The sequence below is a fragment of the Micrasema longulum genome, unplaced genomic scaffold (genome assembly GCF_059751315.1).
Source record: "Micrasema longulum isolate JH-2025_06_02 unplaced genomic scaffold, ASM5975131v1 h1tg000511l, whole genome shotgun sequence".
Taxonomy (NCBI): Eukaryota; Metazoa; Arthropoda; class Insecta; order Trichoptera; family Brachycentridae; genus Micrasema; species Micrasema longulum.
Genome location: NW_028277708.1, coordinates 788,847 through 809,375, shown reverse-complemented (window position 1 = coordinate 809,375; position 20,529 = coordinate 788,847). Strand labels below are relative to the sequence as shown.

Here is a 20,529-nt window from a genome sequence, read left to right as displayed (position 1 = left end):
GTAAGTGTTGTCTGAGGTTTCTAGTTGGGATATTTAATTTTATTGAGCTCAGTAGTTCAGGTGCATCAAAGAGTAAGTTGAGAATTTTAAATAGGACTATAAGGTCGGATTTATTTCGACGGTCTTGAAGAGAAGATATATTCAAGGTAGTTTCTAACTCATTATACGTATATAGGTGGCTGGATAAGCCCAACCTCCAGCCTATCTTTCTCAAAAATCGATGATGAACTTATTCAATATTCTTACTAGGAAACAGAAGAGAGTTTTAAGGGTATTGATATTTTTGAAGTCAGCTGTGCTTCCGCTAATAAATCCAAGAAGTTTTAAGGGTTTACTGATAACATGTTCAATATGAATTGTAAAAGAAAGTTTAGTGTCAAGTATAATACCCAAATCTCGTATACTAGACACAGATGATAATATTTTATTTCATATGTACATATACATGTGTGTCTGTGTTCTGTTTTTACATTTAAGGACTAAAATGAGAAAGTTCAGTGCTACGGAGAGTTGCATACAAAAAATGTTTTCGTACTCACGTTAAAAATTTGAATATTTAATTGTATGGCCAAGTTTTTCGTAAAATGCGTAAAAAATAATACGAGTAAAAGTGAAATCCTTTGCAACGTCACAGGTTTATGCGGCCACGTTGTTTGCAATGGGGGATCATAATTGCAACCGGCAACAGATTTCCGGTTACCGGTATAGCTATTTTTCCAAACTTAGCGTTTTTGAAGTTTAGCGGGTGCAAATTATAATTGTACAGGGTATACTTTTTAATTTCAGAAACAAAAGCAAACCGTCGTTCCTACAAACTAATCGGATTATGTCAAACGATATCGTAGAACGCCGATAAGTCAGTCAAAGTTAGAACCGTGTTTTACTTCCTTTTTGTCGGTTATGTTTCGCCGTTCAGATTTGGTACAAAGCCTGAATAGCAAAAAGCACTCGTGAAAAATGACCAATTTATCTAAGTGTAATATTTGCTGTTTGCACGGGGGGAAAGCAAAGACAACTTTAAATGAATTGACAGAATTCGGTCAAAAAATATTTTAATAATTTTGCAAAATTTTTTCACATTTCATTGTAGGATAATGCAAAAAATTAAATCAATATGATTATTTACAAAACAGTTATTGAAGAACTTAACCTAAAAGGGTAAAGTTGAAATATTTGCACTAAAAATTGTAAAACAAACTCTCTCACTCAACACAAGCATCTTGCTCCAGATGTACAGTAGAAACCAAACCAGAGTCGTCTGGTTTTGAGAATAACAAATTATTTATTGCCATTTTATGTATAGTCAAACTACATAATTAAATCGGTCATTTGAGAAACCCCATTTGTCAGTCAGTCTTTTCAGATATCACAGAAAAGGATATTTTTTTATTATTAACCGATATTTTTTAATAAAACATTGGTTTTTTAAGCGCGTTTCAAGTCAAAATAAGAAGGGCCAAAAAACTGAATTTCGTTTTTTTTAAATGACCAATTTAATTTTTACTGAGTTTCAGAAAGAACTGTAATAAGTAAAAGGTTGTCATCCGGCAGATTTCGTGAATTTGACTATAGTTACAGTAAAAGTGTGGTAGTGGGTAGTGTTGTTATTGTCTAGTATTATATTTGTGAGGCCTGCATTTTTGGTTGCTGTTGTCATCGTATTGCATGTGTTCCAATGCAAAATGGTGTACAATTTTCATCAAGTACTTTAGATCACACTGGTGAGTTTTTCGTACGATTAATCCTAGGGGTCAAGTAGGGTATTACTCTTTTTCTTAGAGGTGGGAGTCAGTACTATGCTTTCAGCTGACGTCACTGCGACGTGTGAAGATCTATTATGAATAGTTCTGGCCCTCCAAGCCAAGGTCTATAAAGAGCCTCGCTACTGTGAAGGCGAGAGTTCTCATTTTACTTAGTCTTCCCCTCCAAGCCCAGATCCGTAAAGTATTGGGCTATTAGGTAGAGAGCGAGCTCTTTAAAATTCTCAGGTTTCACCAGTAGAACGAGGCTTCTTTTAAGACATAAAGCATCACATTAACATAGAATGTGTATTGGTGTTTCCTCATCTGTACTACAGAACCTACATCTAGAAGTGTTGAAAAGGATCATTCTAGCAAGGTGTTTGTTCAATCTGCAATGTCCTATACGGACTTAGTTGATAAATCTCATTTTATTTTGGTAGAGGTTTATTAGAACGATGGCAAACCTTTGCGAATACCCTTTTATCAGTTCCTTCACATGGTGTCGACCAGGTACTTTTTGCCCAAGCATTACGCCCTGTTTTTTGGCCCATGCCTTAAACTCGTTATAAGGAGCACATTTGGGCGAGCCACAGTAGATCTCAGGGCCTATCGTGGCTGTCTCAGCTCCAAGCCTTGCCAATTCATCAGCTGCCTCGTTACCGTCGATGTTTGAGTGTCCAGGTACCTAAATAAATGTCACACTGTTGTCAAGTAGGGTAAGTTATATTTATATTTTGTTGTTGTATAATGTTTTCTTTAGTGAATTTATATGAAAGGCGCAGTTAAAAAATTTTGAAAGAGTGATAATAATAATCTAATCCGATGTTATTAAATTTATAAAATTATCAAAATTGATCATAGGCTATTGTGATACAAATTAGTAGAGTTTTCGGTACCATATGTGTTCGCAAATAGTCATGACATAGAAATATAATTATGTTTTGATCAGTATAAATGATTTTTAAAGTACCGTAAGATTTTCAGTGCTGTGGGTGTTTTCAGTAAATTGGGAAATGTCGTTTTTGTAATGGACACTATTTCAATGTAAATAAAAAACGAATATCATAGTTTCCTTTTATTATCAAGTACATTTATCGAACCTCAAATTGTGATCACTTGCACCTGGAATAAAATAAAGACTCCCGGGCAAAGGATTTCAAAGTAGCTTTTTATATGCTTTGTCCCCCGAGAAACTCAAATGCAGAAAAGTTAAGGATCGTCGCACTTAAACATATTATGGTGTTAACATTTTTAATTATCATATTTAAAATAGGAATAATTTTCGAAAAATTCTCTTGATGCGAGTTGTATGTAGCAATAATGCAAAACGAACTGAACGAATGAATTACGCATCACGACACCCCACTTTGTAACGTACATGGTGTGAATAGAGGCGGAGATATTGCCGAGCTTGCATCCTTTTCATAAAACCCGTCACTTCAGTCTCTCAATTCCATCCAAACGAAAAAATATGAATAACCGCCATTATTAAAATACAGGGTCCGAAGTACGTAGGTACGTAGCGAATGGGCCCTTTTTAGGGTTGCCACTGTCAAATGTATGAGTGATTGTTTTATACGCTTGAAATGTTCAAGTATTGAAAAAAATATATACTGTATGGGCCTTACTTATTAGGTTTCCTTATACCAGGTTTATATTAAGAAATAACTATAACTACTTTAACTATGTATAACCGGTATAAAAAAAAACTTACTTATAAAAATATTTATTACCTAGAATAACAATTCACAGGTTATTTCATGTTTAATTTTTTAAACAGTCAACACTGATATGTGCGCGTGCGCAGCAACTTTTATAACAACACAAACAAACGTTAAAGTCAAATCGAGACAACTGTCAGTGTAATCGAGAACATGGAGAAAGCCGTTAGAAAACAAAATCAAAATTAGGAAGAAGAGGAGAAGTTACGAGTAAAAACGAATTTTATAGTTAATTCTAGTTTCTTTTTTATCAAAATTAGTTAAAACACAAACAAACATATAACATTTCAGACATTTTTTAAACGAATTATTAAAAATCACTTGAATCGCATTGAGAAGGTTGCAGGACTTCAAAATTGTTTAAAATTGAAAAAAAAACTGATAAAGTGTCCATTTTGATTACCAAAAAATATGACTTTTGACAGATCGCGTGCTTATTTCAGCGTTACACCACATTATATACAGGTATAAGTTTCTATGGTCGCTATCCCAAATTTGAACCGAGTGTAACTCTATGCGAGATTTATAAGTAATACTTTTTGCTATACCATAATTATTCTACCACTATTCTCAAGCATAACTTTATACCCGATTTATAAGTAAGGCCCTTTGTATAAAAAGAATTGTAAACGGGGTTTGCAAAACCAATTTTAATTAGTTAATTTTTTTTAACAACCAAAATTGTTATTTTTCACAGTATTACATGTCTGTGTCTAGGCGGAGCTAGAAACTGGACGAGTGTTTTAGACTCGATGGCTACTCTCAGGTAAGAATATTGAAAAAGGGGTTCAAGTGGAGAAAAATCCGCCTCGCAATGTAGTGGTCGGTGCATGCGCCTATCATACTTGAGATCCAGAGTTCGATTCTTGGGTAGGTTAGGATAAAATATTTTAATGTTAAGGTGGTTTTTACTGAAATATTTCACTGTCCTTGGACTGTAACCTGAAGCGTAAGCCTCTAGGAGATGATCGAAATACGTTAAATTTTATCCAACAATGCAGCACCCTATGCATTCTAGTAATGACGATGATCTATTGAGTCGAAAAAACTTGTCCAAGTTATATTTCACACAGAGAACTGTATTCTAAATATGCCTAGACACGGTCATAAAAAGAAATATGCGCATGGTTAAAATGATTTTTAAATACAGTGAGGTACCTGTATAAAAAAATATTTGAGTTCTTATTATTTTAACATTTTACAACAGAGATGAAGAACATTTAAGAGAAGGTAATGTAGAAGTCTAGGCATCTACAGGGCTTATGACCTGTCAATGACTGGTTTAAGTGGCCACTTTACACACTGTGTAACATTCACCATTCTGCCTATATTTGAACATCTATATTCCTTCAATTCTTTTATCTGTTGATGTTTGTGAAGTTAAAGAGCTGTAACCCTTATTTATGCGGGTGAGATTCATCTAATTAAATTATTTCACCTACATACTAGGCAACGCATGAAAATATTATTTTTTCAATTTCTATACTTCTTCATGGACCAGGTAATTTATCAACAATATTTTGAGTTTGTCCAAATTTTTGTAGACAAGGACTGGATACTCCCTGGGGAGCTGTTTATATTAATATTTTACAACAGAGATGAAGAGCATTTAGGAGAAGGTAATATAGAAGTCTAGGCATCTACAGGGCTTATGACCTGTCAATGGCTGGTTTAAGTGGCCACTTTACACACTGTGTAACATTATTTATTCGTTTTTATTATTTGCTTAAATAGTTTAATTTTCAGACCATTTCTTAAGAGTCGTAAATAATTTGTGCAGGAAAAACGGTAATCGAGTTGTGGTAGACTGGAATTTGACCCTCGGACCTTTGATCAGTCAGTCCAAAACACTACCATACGTACTCGTAAGTACAAACTATTTGATGCACATACTAACTAACGCAAATTGGTCAACAGTTCTAATGCTACTAACATTTCATTAGTCTAAATTAACGCTACAGCAGAGTAAAGCGCCCTTATTGCTATGCTAATTTACGTTGGTTAGATAAAAGCGTTTTATCTAAACGGAGAGGCGAATAAAAATGTATCTATCTACCTTTACAATTATTTTTTTCTTTTAGACAAGGTTGAATACGTCTAAAAAACTGTTGTTGAATATTCTTCTTGCTTCGAAATTCAAATATGAATATTTAATTTTCTTACAATATGTTCCTAAAACATGTATCGCTAGCCCAAAGCAACAATAAGATAAAACCGGCATTACCGATTTTGAGATACATATTCAGGTATGTTCATAACTGAAATAAATGAATGTTTTTAAATAATAAAATGTTGAAGTCAGATAGTTAACGTATGTGAAAATATATCCCCTCTTCAAGCATTCTTGTCCTAATCCCGCCCAATTTACAGTAACTTAATGTTCTTAAAATAAATATTAAAAAAATCTTTGATTATGGAGTACATGAAAATAACATTTTTATGTGTATAAATTATATGTATTTATTTGATATGTAATATATTTTCTTTACTAACTTTGTATACTATGTGGAAATCTGTTATTAGTTCTGAGTTTATACACTATATCTGTTTGTTTACTATAAATATGTATGTAGAACTGTTGATTTCCCAAATAAAATATAGTATTCATAATCCCCTTCAAATAATTTAATTCCGTCAGACCCTTTGCATACCTCAAAGTCAAATGATCGTTTATTACGTTTTTTTGGTTTATTCGGATAAAAAATATAACTATACCACATATGGGATTAACTGAACTGAACTATAATCTCTCATCAACTTCAAAGTGCCTGGAAGAATGACTAGACAGGTGCCACCGTTTCGTAGCAGCAATTCACGGTCAGTGTATTCTTATAATGCCGTATTAAATAGACTTCATGAACTCGGCAATAGCTATTCCCATGTATCTGATATATTTAGAGTAGGGTATTGTTCCCTTAGAACAAACCTTTTGAACTTTTTCAAAGATGGTGAATGGTAATTATATTTATTCATTCATGCATTTTATAATATACACAGTTTTTTGTTCACTTTGCCCAGCTGTATGAAACAGTACTTATGATTTTCTTGTTGTATATGTTGTAGAATGTTTTTTTCAAATATAAATCTTGTATAACTTTTGGGTTGAATTTTTTTTTATAAATCTTGGGTAGGAAATTTATGTTTTAAATAAAATATATTTATTAAGCCAAAAATGTAGTATTATAAATGTTTGTAAAAGGCAGATTTGCCGTTTATGTTAATAAAATAAAATAAATTTAAAATAAAATAACAAGTAAATACAGTTTTTAAATAAATTTAATAAATAAATTTACATTAACGTTTCACATATCGTAAAAGAAAAATTATTGTGTCATCGATCAATGGACTATGAGCCCCACAACCGTATTAAAAAAGAAACAAAAATGGATTTGGTGAAACGCATCAAGAAACCGTCACGGTCGTCAAAATGCTGTGTTGTTTCGACGATTTTTCCGAACTATGAGGTTATGGCTTTTAATGAAAGCATCAATCAACTGGACCTGATGACAAATCCAACCAGATGACCCATGACTTTAAATTAAACACTTCGGGTTATTTAAGCGACCGGCCAAGATGATATTTTTTAAATTAAACCCCGAGTCAACACGTCACCATTTTTTATTTATGCAAGATTTGGTTTCACATAATTAATTAAATTAGTCAATATTTTCAACTACATATAGTATAACTGTAAGCATATAAAGTAGTATTTTGAATAGATTCCTAAATCTATAATATATCTGTATAATATTTTAATAAAATAAAATGAATAAAATAACATTGTTTTTAACCACTATTTTTTTTTCCACCGACCAGTTTCAAAGCAAACAAGCTTCTTCGTCGAGGTTTACGTAACTAATAAATTAATTACTATTTTATTTTTATCATTTCAACTAAATACTACACGTAGACCCAATAAATTAAGTCTTTTTTTTTTCCTTACAAGGGTGGTAATTTGAAATCAATATTTTCGAAGCTAGACAGGAGAGGACTAAAATAAATATTGTTTATTTGGTTATTAATTATTTTTTTCTTATCTTAATGTCTAATTTTAATATTTTATTTTGAACATGAATTACTTTCAATCCAGTGTCTTTATTGAAGTTATGATTATTTTCTATCAGATGATTTGCGAATTCAGAATAATTATTATTATTCAATCATCTTAAGTGTTCTTTTACTCTAATATTAAAGTTTCTTTTAGTTTTTCCAATGTAGATTAAATCGCAATCAATGCAATTTAATTGTTATATCCCAGATTTATTATATTTATGGACTTTGTCTTTGTGATTTTTTAACAATGTTCCTATATTATTAGTTGTGTAGAAAACAGGTTTAATGTTTGATGGTAGGAAATGAGATAATCGTTTTGAAAAAATGACATTTATAAAAAGAATCCGCCCCCATTGTTTACGTGGGTTTGCTTTATTTACTGTGGGAGTAGAATATAAATATTAATTTATAAGTTTGCGTTTTTGTTTCTGATTTAATATTTTATCATAATAAAATCAATTAAACAGCTTTGTTTTTAACCACTAGTTTAAAAAAAAATAAATTGAAAATTTAGTGGTTAAAAACAAAGTTGTTTTTTTATTTTATTATAATGAATCACCACAAAGTTAGTGCTTCAAATATAAACTTTATATAATATTTTATCAATTAAGTTCTCATTATATCCATTATTATTAGCAATCTGTTTTATTGTATAAAGTTCTTTTTTTAAAATTAGTATTATCTAGTGGAACGTTAATTAACCTATGTATCATTGAATGGAGTGCTTCAAATTTAAACTTTTTATTACATATTTTTTTTATTTTTTAATTTTTTATTTATTAATAAAACATATAAGACATGAATATCATGATATTATATTCCCAGGAGTTGTACGAGAAAACTCATTTGGGACGGTACATAAAAAAAATAGTACATTTCTTGTAACAATACATAGTATACATTTAAACAATAAAAATTTTAACAAATTTTAACAATCTATGAACTTAATATTAAAAAGGGAAAGAAAACATTTAAACAATCTGTGAACTTAATATTAAAGAAGAAAATAAAAACATTCAAACAATCTGTGAACTTAATATTAAAAAAGAAAAGAAAAACATTTAAACATTCTGTGAAATTAATATTAAAAAAGAAAATAAAAACATTTAAACATTCTGTGAACTTAATATTAAAAAAAGAAAAGAAAAACATTTAAACCTAAAACACAATATATAGACTATTCACAGAAACTGAGCTAAAAACTATCACTTTCAAAAAGATTCAAGAAATAGGTCTTCATTTCTGGTCTTTGAGATTTACCACTCGACATTTCATTTTTAAGGTCATCAGGCAGTTTATTAAATTGTATACGACCAATGTATTCCAGAGACCTTTTGCCGAACTTCGTGGAACAAAATTTAGAAATGTGAAGATTTTTTGCATGTCGTGTATTATAGTTGTGAATTTCATGATTAAATGTAAGTTTTAAATTTGTGTGAGCAGAAAAGTTTATGATGTTTGAAATAGTGTTAGTGATGTCATACAGTGCCATTACCTTGAAAGGAAGTATTTTTGTGTTACGATAAATATCCTTGACATGGGAATCCCATTTCAAACCAAGAATGCTTCTCAGAGCTCGGTTTTGAAGAACTTGAATCTCAGAAATCTGGTTTTTGTTAGCGAAACCCCAAATACAGCATAAATAGGATAGGTGAGAATGTATCATAGCGTAATAGACGGCAAACAAAACAGAGTGAGGAAGCAGACCACGAAGTCTATGCAAAACGCCAGTTACGGGTACTATTTTTGATTTAACATGTTCATATTGGTATTTCCATGAAAGTTGAGAGTCAATATATAGTCCTAAGTATTTAGTAACATTGGTCTTTTCAATATTGCCAGTTCCTAGTTTTAACTTTTAAATTTATTTTGTGTTTTATGTATTCAGCTTCGAGCTCATTTGGACCAGTCATGTTCTAGCGTTGTAGCCTAGCCGGTAGCTATTGGTTTTGTAAATGGAGGATCGCGAGTCCGGGAAGACAATTTTGAGTAAACTCTTTCCAATTTCAATTGAATTTTTATTTATTGATCCCCTACGAACAAATCGTTGCAACATCCACAGAGCATATTATGTCTTTCTATGGATCGTTGCGTGCATTTTAGTTTTTGGCTACTATTCTGGTTTACTAATTCGATTTTTCAAATATATATATTTTTTTGATCTCATAAATTGCAACTATTTAAAGGAACTAAGATGTTTTTAATGGTATGTCTTATGTCCAAAATATGTTTAAAATATTTTTCTCGAGTTATACATTCAAATAGATTTTTTATCAATACTGGCAATAATGGATTTAGAAGGTTTACCGACGATGCATGTAATAAAGCATAATTTTTTTTTTTAAATGAAGGAAAAAATTTATTAAAAAAATTACTGAAGTTGTTGGAAAAAGTTTTCTGTTCTATACGGTTATATCGACCTGATTTTATGCTTTAGTAGAAATTGAGACCAAAGGTAATGTAGAATCTTTATCTATTTTAAGCCATACCCTTATATGCGGGTTTGGCCATAATATGTCATTTATACTTTTGACAATTTTATCAAACTATTATTACAACATGTTCTTTATTTTCATAATAATTTATCATTAGTAATATTATCTAAGTTATTATTAATATAAAGGATGAATAATTAGCTTCATGTTTTACTAAAAGGCGCGCCAGGTTGAACAAATACTACATTATTTTTTAGAAAAAAGAATAGAAAAATCTTATACTTACAATAATGTGTATTAAAGCATTTTTTTTTAATCAATGTAAATTTGTCTTATTTCATTGACTGTTATTTATAGGTAAATTTTAAGGAAAATTGGTGCTTTCTTAAATCGATGATTTTGTATATTTTTTGTTGAAAAAAGAACTAGTAAACTGACGTATTGTTATTAAACTCTTTTGTGTAACGTGGTCTACTTATTAATAAATATATTTTAAATATAAAATTACGTAATACAAAATGCATGTACATAATTAAAAAAAATATTTGCGTTATTTAGATTTATGAAAATATTTCAATTTTGGGGGGCATTTACAACAAGTCGAAAATAACCCACCACAAGAAGATGGGAATCAAGTTGAGGTAGAGTGGGGTTTGAACCTTAGACTTCAGATCTATGAGCCCGCGACACAAACCACCGGACCACAACCCGATTTAAATTGTGGCCAAAAATATAACCTATAGGATTATAATCCATTTTATAAATTCAAACCGTGTTGCGTTTAAATAAGAGTTTTAATATTTTCAAAGAGGTATCTGTAAAAAGAGCAAATGTTTATTATTAAAGCAACCACTCTGGGAGTCCTAAAATTACACTTTTCTCTCGTGTGGAGCTAATTGCTCTAATTGAGAAAATCAACGAATGCTTTTCCAAGATATTCATAATGAATACCTCAGTACAAAGTTTCACCGAGTTCGCGGCGACTGAAAAGCAAACATAGAATTGTTTACCGACATCCACTGAATTAAAGGTAGCAACTTTGTTATATTGCTTAATATTCAATGAAAAATAAACGGTCTTTTATATCGTCAAAGCGGAAAAATCAATTCTGATTTAAAATTCTACGCGATTTGTAAATATTGACTTTTGATATATTTTATAACGGCAGTTTGCGGCTATGTCAACAAATACCTTATTATTGAAATTGAAAAACCCCTCCTTGATTGACGTGCCTGAAAGTTTTATTTTATCATGTTTAGAATTCCTAATTATTAAAATGTTACTTTTACCGAAAGAAAATAAGTTATTGCGTAATACGTGGCTACAGTTTAAGTAAATTTGGTTACATTATTGTTGCCCGTATTCATTAAATTCACAAGGTTCTAGTTATTTTAGGAATCTAATTTATATTCCACATTTTACTGGCATTTCGGATGCGGGATTAAAGGATCCACCTTGATACTGCAATTGTTTTAACTTAACGAACCTTAATTAAATTTTAATTAAAATAAGACTTTCCTGTAACATAAAAAAGGAACAAAACGAAAGTCCCCTGGTAATAGAATACTCATTCTAAACGACTTCTGATTAAAATATATTTAAGTGCGACAAATCCGTGATTAATATACTCGGAAAACGTTTGATATTAAGTATAAAGCTTTATCAAAATGAGCATTGAGCCAAATCATATTTTTATCATATTATCACCGGCACCTTCAGTATTTCTCAAGCAATTATTACTGTCTGCTGAGCAAAGGTAACATCAACATTCCATTAAATTTTCAAAGCATTAAGTGGTTTCGTAGGATTTTCTTAAAAATACATAAACTGGTTTGAAAATGAGAAAAATATTAAAGAAAACCATTTTAGATAAACTTGGAAACGTAATATTGTGGATTGGGTAGAAATTTTGTAAATCAAATATGCAAATCATTTCATACGTGAAATATATTTTTCTTTGTTAATACATAGCTTCGGTTTTGAATTAAAAAATATATACATATAGTGCCGATTATATTTTGAAATAATTGTGTGGATTTCTTCGTCTTAGAATGAAATAAAATGAGTAACAGTTGTTTTTTTTTAATTCTGATTAATCATGAGGATAGTTTATAAAAATCCAGCAATGTTATTAGAAGCTTTTATGTAAATACAAATATCTTAGGAATTATTTCGATAATTTTTGGCTTACAAAATCAAAAGTTAGCCAATTTAGTATTAAAATTCTGTTTTTAAGAAACCTCGAGTTATGAATTTCTACCTTATTTTCTAATTATTTTTTGTTCATAAATTTCATAAAAAGTACATGTTTTTGTAAAATTCTAATCATATCTACTTTTACACATCTAATAAATGTTATCACTTTAACTCTCCAAAAAAGAGACTAACGCTTGTGCTTGGAGAGTGACTTACACTGTTTTAGTTGTTTATTTATAAGAGTTTATATAATTTTAAATACAAGTACATGAAAAAGAAAAATAAAAACATAGGATATATAAAGAAAAAACATAAAACAATAATACATTTATACTAATTAAAATTTAATGTTGTTTTTACACGAGTTCAAAAAATTTCTTCAGATTAACTTTAAATTTATTTATTGATATATTATTTTTAATAGTTTTTAGTATATTGGGAAGATTATTATAATTTTTTACACCTTTGAAGACAAAGCTATTTTGACCACGACTTGTATGGAATTTAGGAATTTTAATATAATGTTGGTATCTAAGTGACTCTTTCATTTCAAATTCTTTTATTTTTCATATATTTGTATAATATAATTTATTTTATAAAGAGTGTCTACTGTATGAACTTTAAATATTTTATGAAGATTTTCCGTATTGAATGTTGAGGGTTTCTTTAAAATTGCTTTAATAATTAATCTTTGTACTATGCATATGCACCATCCTATCCTACAATACCATATTGTAACAAAGATGGTACAATTAAGTAATAAGCTATTTTTAAATGATTGTTTTTAAAAATATACCTTAATCTAATAAATATGTATATACATTTTATAATTCGTTTAACTAGTTCACTAATATGGTCTTTCCTTTTTAAGTTTTAGTCTATGTATATACTAAGATATTTAATTTTATCTGTTGTATCAAGTACTGAACATGTTAGATCGCAGTTAGTATTGTTGCAATTGCTTTGGTGAATAATTATTTATACTACCAAATCTAAATTTGTTTTGTTATCACTTTGTGTCCCGGAGCCGTGTTAACACCTGATTATATAAGCACGCGTTATGTCCCAGTCCCGTGTTTTTACGTGGTTTACCAGTTGTTCAAAAAAGTGCATTTTATTGACATCTAGTGACTTTTATTAGTACTTAATAAAAAAAAAAAAAAGAATAACCCGCTAAGCCTCTATATTAAGACTTGTCAGAAGGTGGGATAGAGAGGATATGGAAGGAGGTGACGAAAAATACACTACAACACCCAGACCAAATGAGAAAAAAATCTTTTTTTTGGATTTTTTTCTTGCAACTGGCGGGAATCCAATCCGCGACGCCAGTTTCACAGTTGGCCGTCTAACCAACTGCGCCACGGCGCTTGTCATTTTTTCGATACTGAACATATGAGATCGCAGTTAGTTTTGTTACAATTGCTTTGGTTAATAATTATTTTTACTACTGAATCTAAATTTGTTTTGTCAATAAAAAATGGGAAGATTGTTGTTTTTTCCGTATTTAAAGATAATATATTTTTGTCAAACCATAATTTCAATTTAATTATAACGTCATTAGCTACTCAATTTACTGAGTTCCTGTTAATTCCCAGTTAATAATAATTAATGGAATAGATTAAAAAAAAGCGAAACCCGTTAAATTTTTACTTAAATTATCTTACTAAAATTAGCGTACAGGATTGTTTGTGAACTTTAAACTTTGCTGACCTAATTAAATGTAAGTTTCAAAAAGTATTTTCTTAACTTCGAACGAAATAAATACATATTAATGTTAATATATTACAACAGAGATGAAGAACATTTAAGAGAAGGTAATATAGAAGTCCAGGCATCTACAGGGCTTATGACCTGTCAATAGCTGGTTTAAGTGGCCACTTTACACACTGTGTAACATTCACCATTCTGCCTATATTTGAACATCTATATTCCTTCAATTCTTTCATCTGTTGAAGTTTGTGAAGTTAAAGAGCTGAAACCTTTATTTATGCGGGTGAGATTCATCTAATTGAATTATTTCCCCTACATACTAGGCAACGCCTAAAAATATTATTTTTTCAATTTCTATACTTCTTCATGGACCAGGTAATTTATAAACAATATTTTGAGTTTGTCCAAATTTTTGTAGACAAGGACTGGATTCAACTCCCCGGGGAGCTGTTTATATTAATATATTACAATAGAGATGAAGAACATTTAAGAGAAGGTAATATAGAAGTCCAGGCATCTACAGGGTTTATGACCTGTCAATGGCTGTAATATATTAATATAAACAGCTCCCCAGGGAGTTGAATCCAGTCCTTGTCTACAAAAATTTGGACAAACTCAAAATATTGTGGACATATTAATGTGATGACAAACCGCACAAAAAGCATAATGTAGGTATTTTCCTCTTTATTTTCATTTAGCCTTTTTTGAGAATGTTGTTTAAGCAGTTAAAAGGTGCTTTCCAGTAGAACTTTGGAATTTTAAATCTTGCTGTAAAGGTTGAGTATATATGTAAACAACAAACAAATTATATTTCTGGCAGCAAAGATAAAAGTACAGTAAAAGTACAAACATTGAAATTATGTTTTTATCGGCCATTTTTTCTGCATCCCGACGAATGAAAAATATTAATGTAAAGTAATGTGTGTGAAATAGAACTAAAAATCTCAGCAAGAGCTTACAATACATTAGTTACTCTCAATAAATAATACCGAAAAAATAAATAAAGTGGAAACAAGTCTATTTCGTACTGTAGTTGTCTACCTTTCTCGAGGTTCTGGGTTGGATTCCTGGCAGGGTTGACATAATATATTGATTTTTAAGGTAGTTTTGCACTAAAATATTTTATAATAAGAGAGTAGTGATGATATTTTTTATTTATTTATTCATTCAAAATTTCAGTCGTTTAAATATTAATGAACTTATTAGAGCTTTTTAGGTTGTACCCGTGTCAAGCCATTAAAATTAATTACAAAAAATACAAAGTGAAATTATTTTAATTAAACTATAATGACTTGTTACAATGACTTATAACAGTTTAAATAATAAATAATAAAACTTTAAAGAAGACAATCTAAAAAAAATCATCAGATATAAATATTAAATACAAATTATGCAAATTGAGATACATACATAATCAAATTTACAAAATAATAGAATCATTGAAATTAATAGAAAAAAATACATAAATATATAATTGAAATGATAATTGAGATATGGTTTCAAGAAACTCATTTTATCTTACAGTAAAAAATAACAGTAATAAAAAATATGCCGAATAACAGTGAATACTAAATTAAATAATACAAAAATACATAGCGAAAAAACGATCATATACGTAAATGTGTTACATTATAATTGTCTTTCATAGTGACTATATTAAATTGAAGGAGTCAGTAGCTCGATGTAGTGGTCAGTGCGTTTGCCTATCATGTTAGAGGTCTCAGGTTCGATCCCCAACATGGTTGACATGAAATATGGATTTAACAAGCTGTTTTTACACTTTAATATTTCAAAGTCACTGGACTGGTTCCTGAAGCGTAGGACTGATCATTTTACCTTGATGTAACAAAAATGATCGAGATACGCTGCGATAAGTGTACCGATTCAGTGCCTTATGCACCATTAAGTGTTGAAAGGGAATAATAATGAGTCAGTGACTTTAAAATTAGCGGTGTTAATACATGATTATGGAAAATATATTTTGGTGACTGTGTGACGAGCGTCGGTAGAGTTGAATTAATTAAAATTTCAAAACAATGATGAAAATTATCTAAATTGTTAAATTTATATTTGGTAACATAATGGTAATGGCTTTTTGTAACTAGATTGTATGCACAAGTGAATACATAGTTTTTGCTACGGTTAGTGGACTTGCAATGAGTTCATGAAGAAATACGGCATTATACAATATAACCCCTCCTTACCAAATTATCAAAAAGGGCAATGAAAGCAATGGCCTTATTCTGTAACTAATTCGTTTCGTAAATTCATTCGTATTATATGAGAGGGAGTGAGAGTGAAAAACAATCTTGATTGTATTAGAGTGAGATGGATATATGGCGAACGAATAAATTTACGAAACGAAATTATGGCAGAATATACCCGCAGTAGAGTAATATAAAGTTAAAATCACGGTTTACGAAATTTGAATAAAAAAATAAAATAACGTCCCTCGACTTTTTACCATTTTTTTTATATTTAGTATAACTGAAACCGATAGGATAGCTATTTAAAATGGTTTTCGGGTATGTGGAGGGTGTGCTTTTACTGCTGTACTCCATTGTATCCATAAAAATGATTACCTTACTTTTGATGTAACAAAAATGATCGAGATACCCTACGATTGGAGCACTGATGCTTTCTCCTGTGATCTAATGGATGCGGATAGAGAAACAGTGAAGCTCTCCCACATGATTCATTGGATGTGGATTGAGAAACGGTGAAATTTTACACCATGATCCACTGGATGCGGATAGAGAAACGGTGAAATTTTCCCCAATTATTCACTGGATAGATAGAGAAACGGTGAAAAATAAAAAACCACATTTTTCTGTTAAACTATTTGTTTTTCTTAAAAAGTGTTTTGTCTTAACGTATGAGAAAAATCTGTGTTCGTTATTTGTAATGTTAACCCTGCAAATGCGTAATTTTTGCATGACCTGACGATATATTAATGTTAACCCACCTGTTTCTCGTTGACCATCCAGCGCAGTTTGGCCGGGGGGTTGGAGTTCCCGGCCGAGCAGTTAAGGGCTAGAACATCTCCCTCCCTGTAGTCTCGGGGGAACACATCCCCCGTAATCTGAGGCGCCTCGCTGGGCAGCACTGGAATACAACACTCCCTTAACTACACATCTAGGGCATACATATATTTCAAAAAAGACCAATAATGAATATAATATTTTTGAGAAGGAAATATTGAAGTGATCTTTACAAATCCAGTACTCGTCTGCAAACATTTTGACGTATTCAAAATATTGTAAATTTAGAGACAAAGGGGTTAAGGAATATGAAAATCTATAAATTCACGATCTAACTCCTGATGTTGACTAGTTTAAGTAATCGCATAGTGGTCCAACGGTAGTGTTATGGAATCACAGATCAGATGTTCGAGTATCGAAGCCGGTTATTTACGATTATTTGAAACAGCTGAAAAATCAAAATTTTTAAGTAAATCATAAAAAAATAATACAAAACTGCGTCTTTATGACACGCCTCTCTTAGAATTACCACATTTATAAATTTAAAAAATTATAAATGTGATAAGAAATTCAACAATATTTTTAGTTTGTCCAAATTTTTGTAGACAAGGACTGGATTCAACTTCCTGGGGAGTTGTTTTTATAAACATATCACAACAGAGATGAAGAACATTTAAGAGAAAATAATATAGAAGTCTAGGCATCTACAAGGAATATAGATGATCGAATATGGGCAGAATGGTGAATGTTACACAGTGTGTAAAGTGGCCACTTAAACCAGCCATTGACAGGTCATAAGCCCTGTAGATACCTAGACTTATATATCACCTTCTCTTAAATGTTCTTCATCTCTGTTGTGATATGTTGATAAGAAGTTGTGTAAGTGCTCATATCTTCTAAAACCATCGGTCGCTTCATAAATGTTTTTTAAATAGTATGAATTTATATTTTATGTTGAAAAGTGCTTAAGCTTTCATGCTGCAAAAAAAATCACGAGAAGGTTAATCTTGAAGCCTTTATATTGTATAACAATCTCAGAAAAGGTGAAATGCGGTACTATGTTTTCAAAAAAAGCCTTAAAAATAAACGATTCCCTTTTCTTTGTTAATTTTAGCTGGGCTAGGATCTACTTGCCTATAAGGGTGAAAAAATTAAAAAGTTAACCAATAAATCAAAGAAATGGACTGATTTAAAATATTTCAAATGATTGATTGCGATGTATTTTGATATGAAATGTAATGTTATAAAAGGTCTATTGATAATTTCTTGAGATGTTATGAACTAACTTAATAAAGCATAAACAGATACAAATTTAGACGTCCTCAAAATATTACACATCTGGGATACGGGAGATCTTACGACGCCGAAAGGGGCGATAAATGAATACATAAAAGCCTTGACACACGAACAGCCTATCTAAAAAGGTACACTAAATGATTTCCTTAAGAACTATTGGCATGCTATTTACTATCTACACAGTGACCCTAAAAAGGTACGATAAATTTTCTGCTTTGAAAAATAGTGACATTCCAACAATCAATGTTTTGACTATGTCTAAATCATTGTTGGCATGTACCGGTTTAAATCTTTACAACTATCGAGATACACAGTATCATTAAAAATATGAAGACAAAAATATTAGTTTGCGGTAGGTATTTTTACTGACACGCATTTCAATGCCAATGACATTTTAACATTCTGAGACGGGTTTTACTCGTATATAGTGTCGCGGACTTTGAATCAGGAGATCCGAGGTTCCACTCTACCTAAACTTGTTTTTCACTATCTATCATGGTTATATTTAAGATTAAAAGAAAATGGCCCCAATATTGTAATATTTGAGTAAATCGTAAGAATACAAAAAAATGTATTAAAAAAAAATCTCTACCTACATACATGATGAGCAAACACACTGGCAGGATGCTCACAACTATAAAATATTTTTATTAAATTGATCTAAAAAATTAACTAAAATCAATATTTTTTGTTTTTAAAAAAAATTTAAAACATAAAATACAACAAAAGTACACAAAATGTAGACAATTATATATATTTTATAAGTTGCACCATTTTGCTTGTCGGTGGAGATCCATTAAACTATTAATTTTTTTGATGAGGTAACTAAATTCTGAATGAATCATAAGAAAAATAAAGGAGACAAAATTTTATAAAAAACATACTCATAATAGGCATAAAATGTTTTCATTCACAAGTAAACTCGTGATCGAATAGCCACTCTCTTATGTTATAAAATTATGATGATATTAATATTTTTTTTATTTTTCTTACTCTTCTTAATTTTTTTTTCTTCTTTTGTGTAAAATATATGTGTGTCTCTATATTTAAAAATACACTTCTGTTCTTTCCACTTTAATATATGTATGTTTTATATGTTTAGTATGCTCATACTAATATGTAAAGATGATTTTTTTCATATTTTTATTTTTCTTCTAAAAATCATTTTTATTTTTTGCTACTTCTGTGTAAAATAAATTTGTCTTCATTTATATATACATGTATATAAAAGCTTACGATGCGTTTCAATAAATAAATAAAATAAATAAATAAATCTTAGGCCTCGTATTTTATTAAATACTATAATTTTCATAATAAATGAATTTCTAAAATGGCCATATACGAGTTCTGACTTCCAGAAAATATTAAAACGCATTCTAGCGTAAAAAATCTCAGGTACCGTGAAACTTTAAAGCTGCATGCATTCTCAAAAACAGCAACCTACCTAGAAATTCATTAAATGTGGAATATGTAAGAACAAAAAGACTGTTAAATATTCACATCTCAAGTATTCAATATAAAATTGTGAATATTTTTAAAGCCGTTACATCATCATCATGCTCTAATGATAAAACAACTGGCCATAAATATTGAATTATTCACCGTCGATTCCCTATCCGCAGACAGTGGTGCATAGAGAACTGCATTGGCAATCCAATTGAAGCGTATCTTGATCATCTCTTACTTTACTTAGTGAATACAACTTAATATTATATTAAGTAATATTTTCAGTTATTTAAATGTCTATATACTTATTTTTCGTATTTTGCGGACGATAAGACGCGTTGGACCATAAGACGTACCCCAGAATTTATCTATCAATTAAAAAATAATATTTTAAACGATATGACGCATCGGACCATATGACGCGCCCAAATTTTTAAATTTGAACAGTACGGTATACATCTCCATTACTACAATAAATAAAACATATTTTTTTAAACCTTTTCTTTTATTTTTCATATTTTTAGGCAGCTCATCACCCAGTTTAAACACAATGTACATTTTTTTTTGTATTTTTCTTAACGGTTAGCCTTATATTATTCCTATTTCTAGTTCTATAGTTTATGTACATTTCTATATAGTATAGTTTCAATAGTAGAATATTTCGGAATAAGATTATTGAAAACTTTTTATATAGATACATTATATAAGAGTCGTTTTTCGATATTCACCCATTTAAAATCATTACTCATTTGTTCAACTTCATAAAATTGGCTTTTTTTCAGGATAACTTTCATTGCTCTATTTTGGAGTATTTCAAACTTCTTTATGTGTCCCTCGTTGGCCAAATACAATATGGTACAGCAATAGTCCCAATAGGGGGCAATTATTGTTTTATATGTAAGCTCTGCCTTCTTTTTATTTATTTGGTTTCGTATTCAGGAAACATGAA

The 20,529-nt window shown here is 30.1% G+C and overlaps 1 protein-coding gene across 5 annotated transcripts in view; it reads right to left on the bottom strand.

Moving 5' to 3' along the window:
• The window catches only part of LOC148280910 (uncharacterized), a 150,053-nt gene that overhangs the window by 9,958 nt on the left and 119,566 nt on the right, over positions 1–20,529 (bottom strand). For all 5 annotated transcript variants that reach the window (XM_088227568.1, XM_088227567.1, XM_088227570.1 and 2 more), the window contains exon 5: positions 16,823–16,962. In XM_088227568.1, coding sequence (XP_088083694.1) covers positions 16,823–16,962 — 140 coding nt within the window. The remainder of the gene's footprint in view (positions 1–16,822; positions 16,963–20,529) is intronic.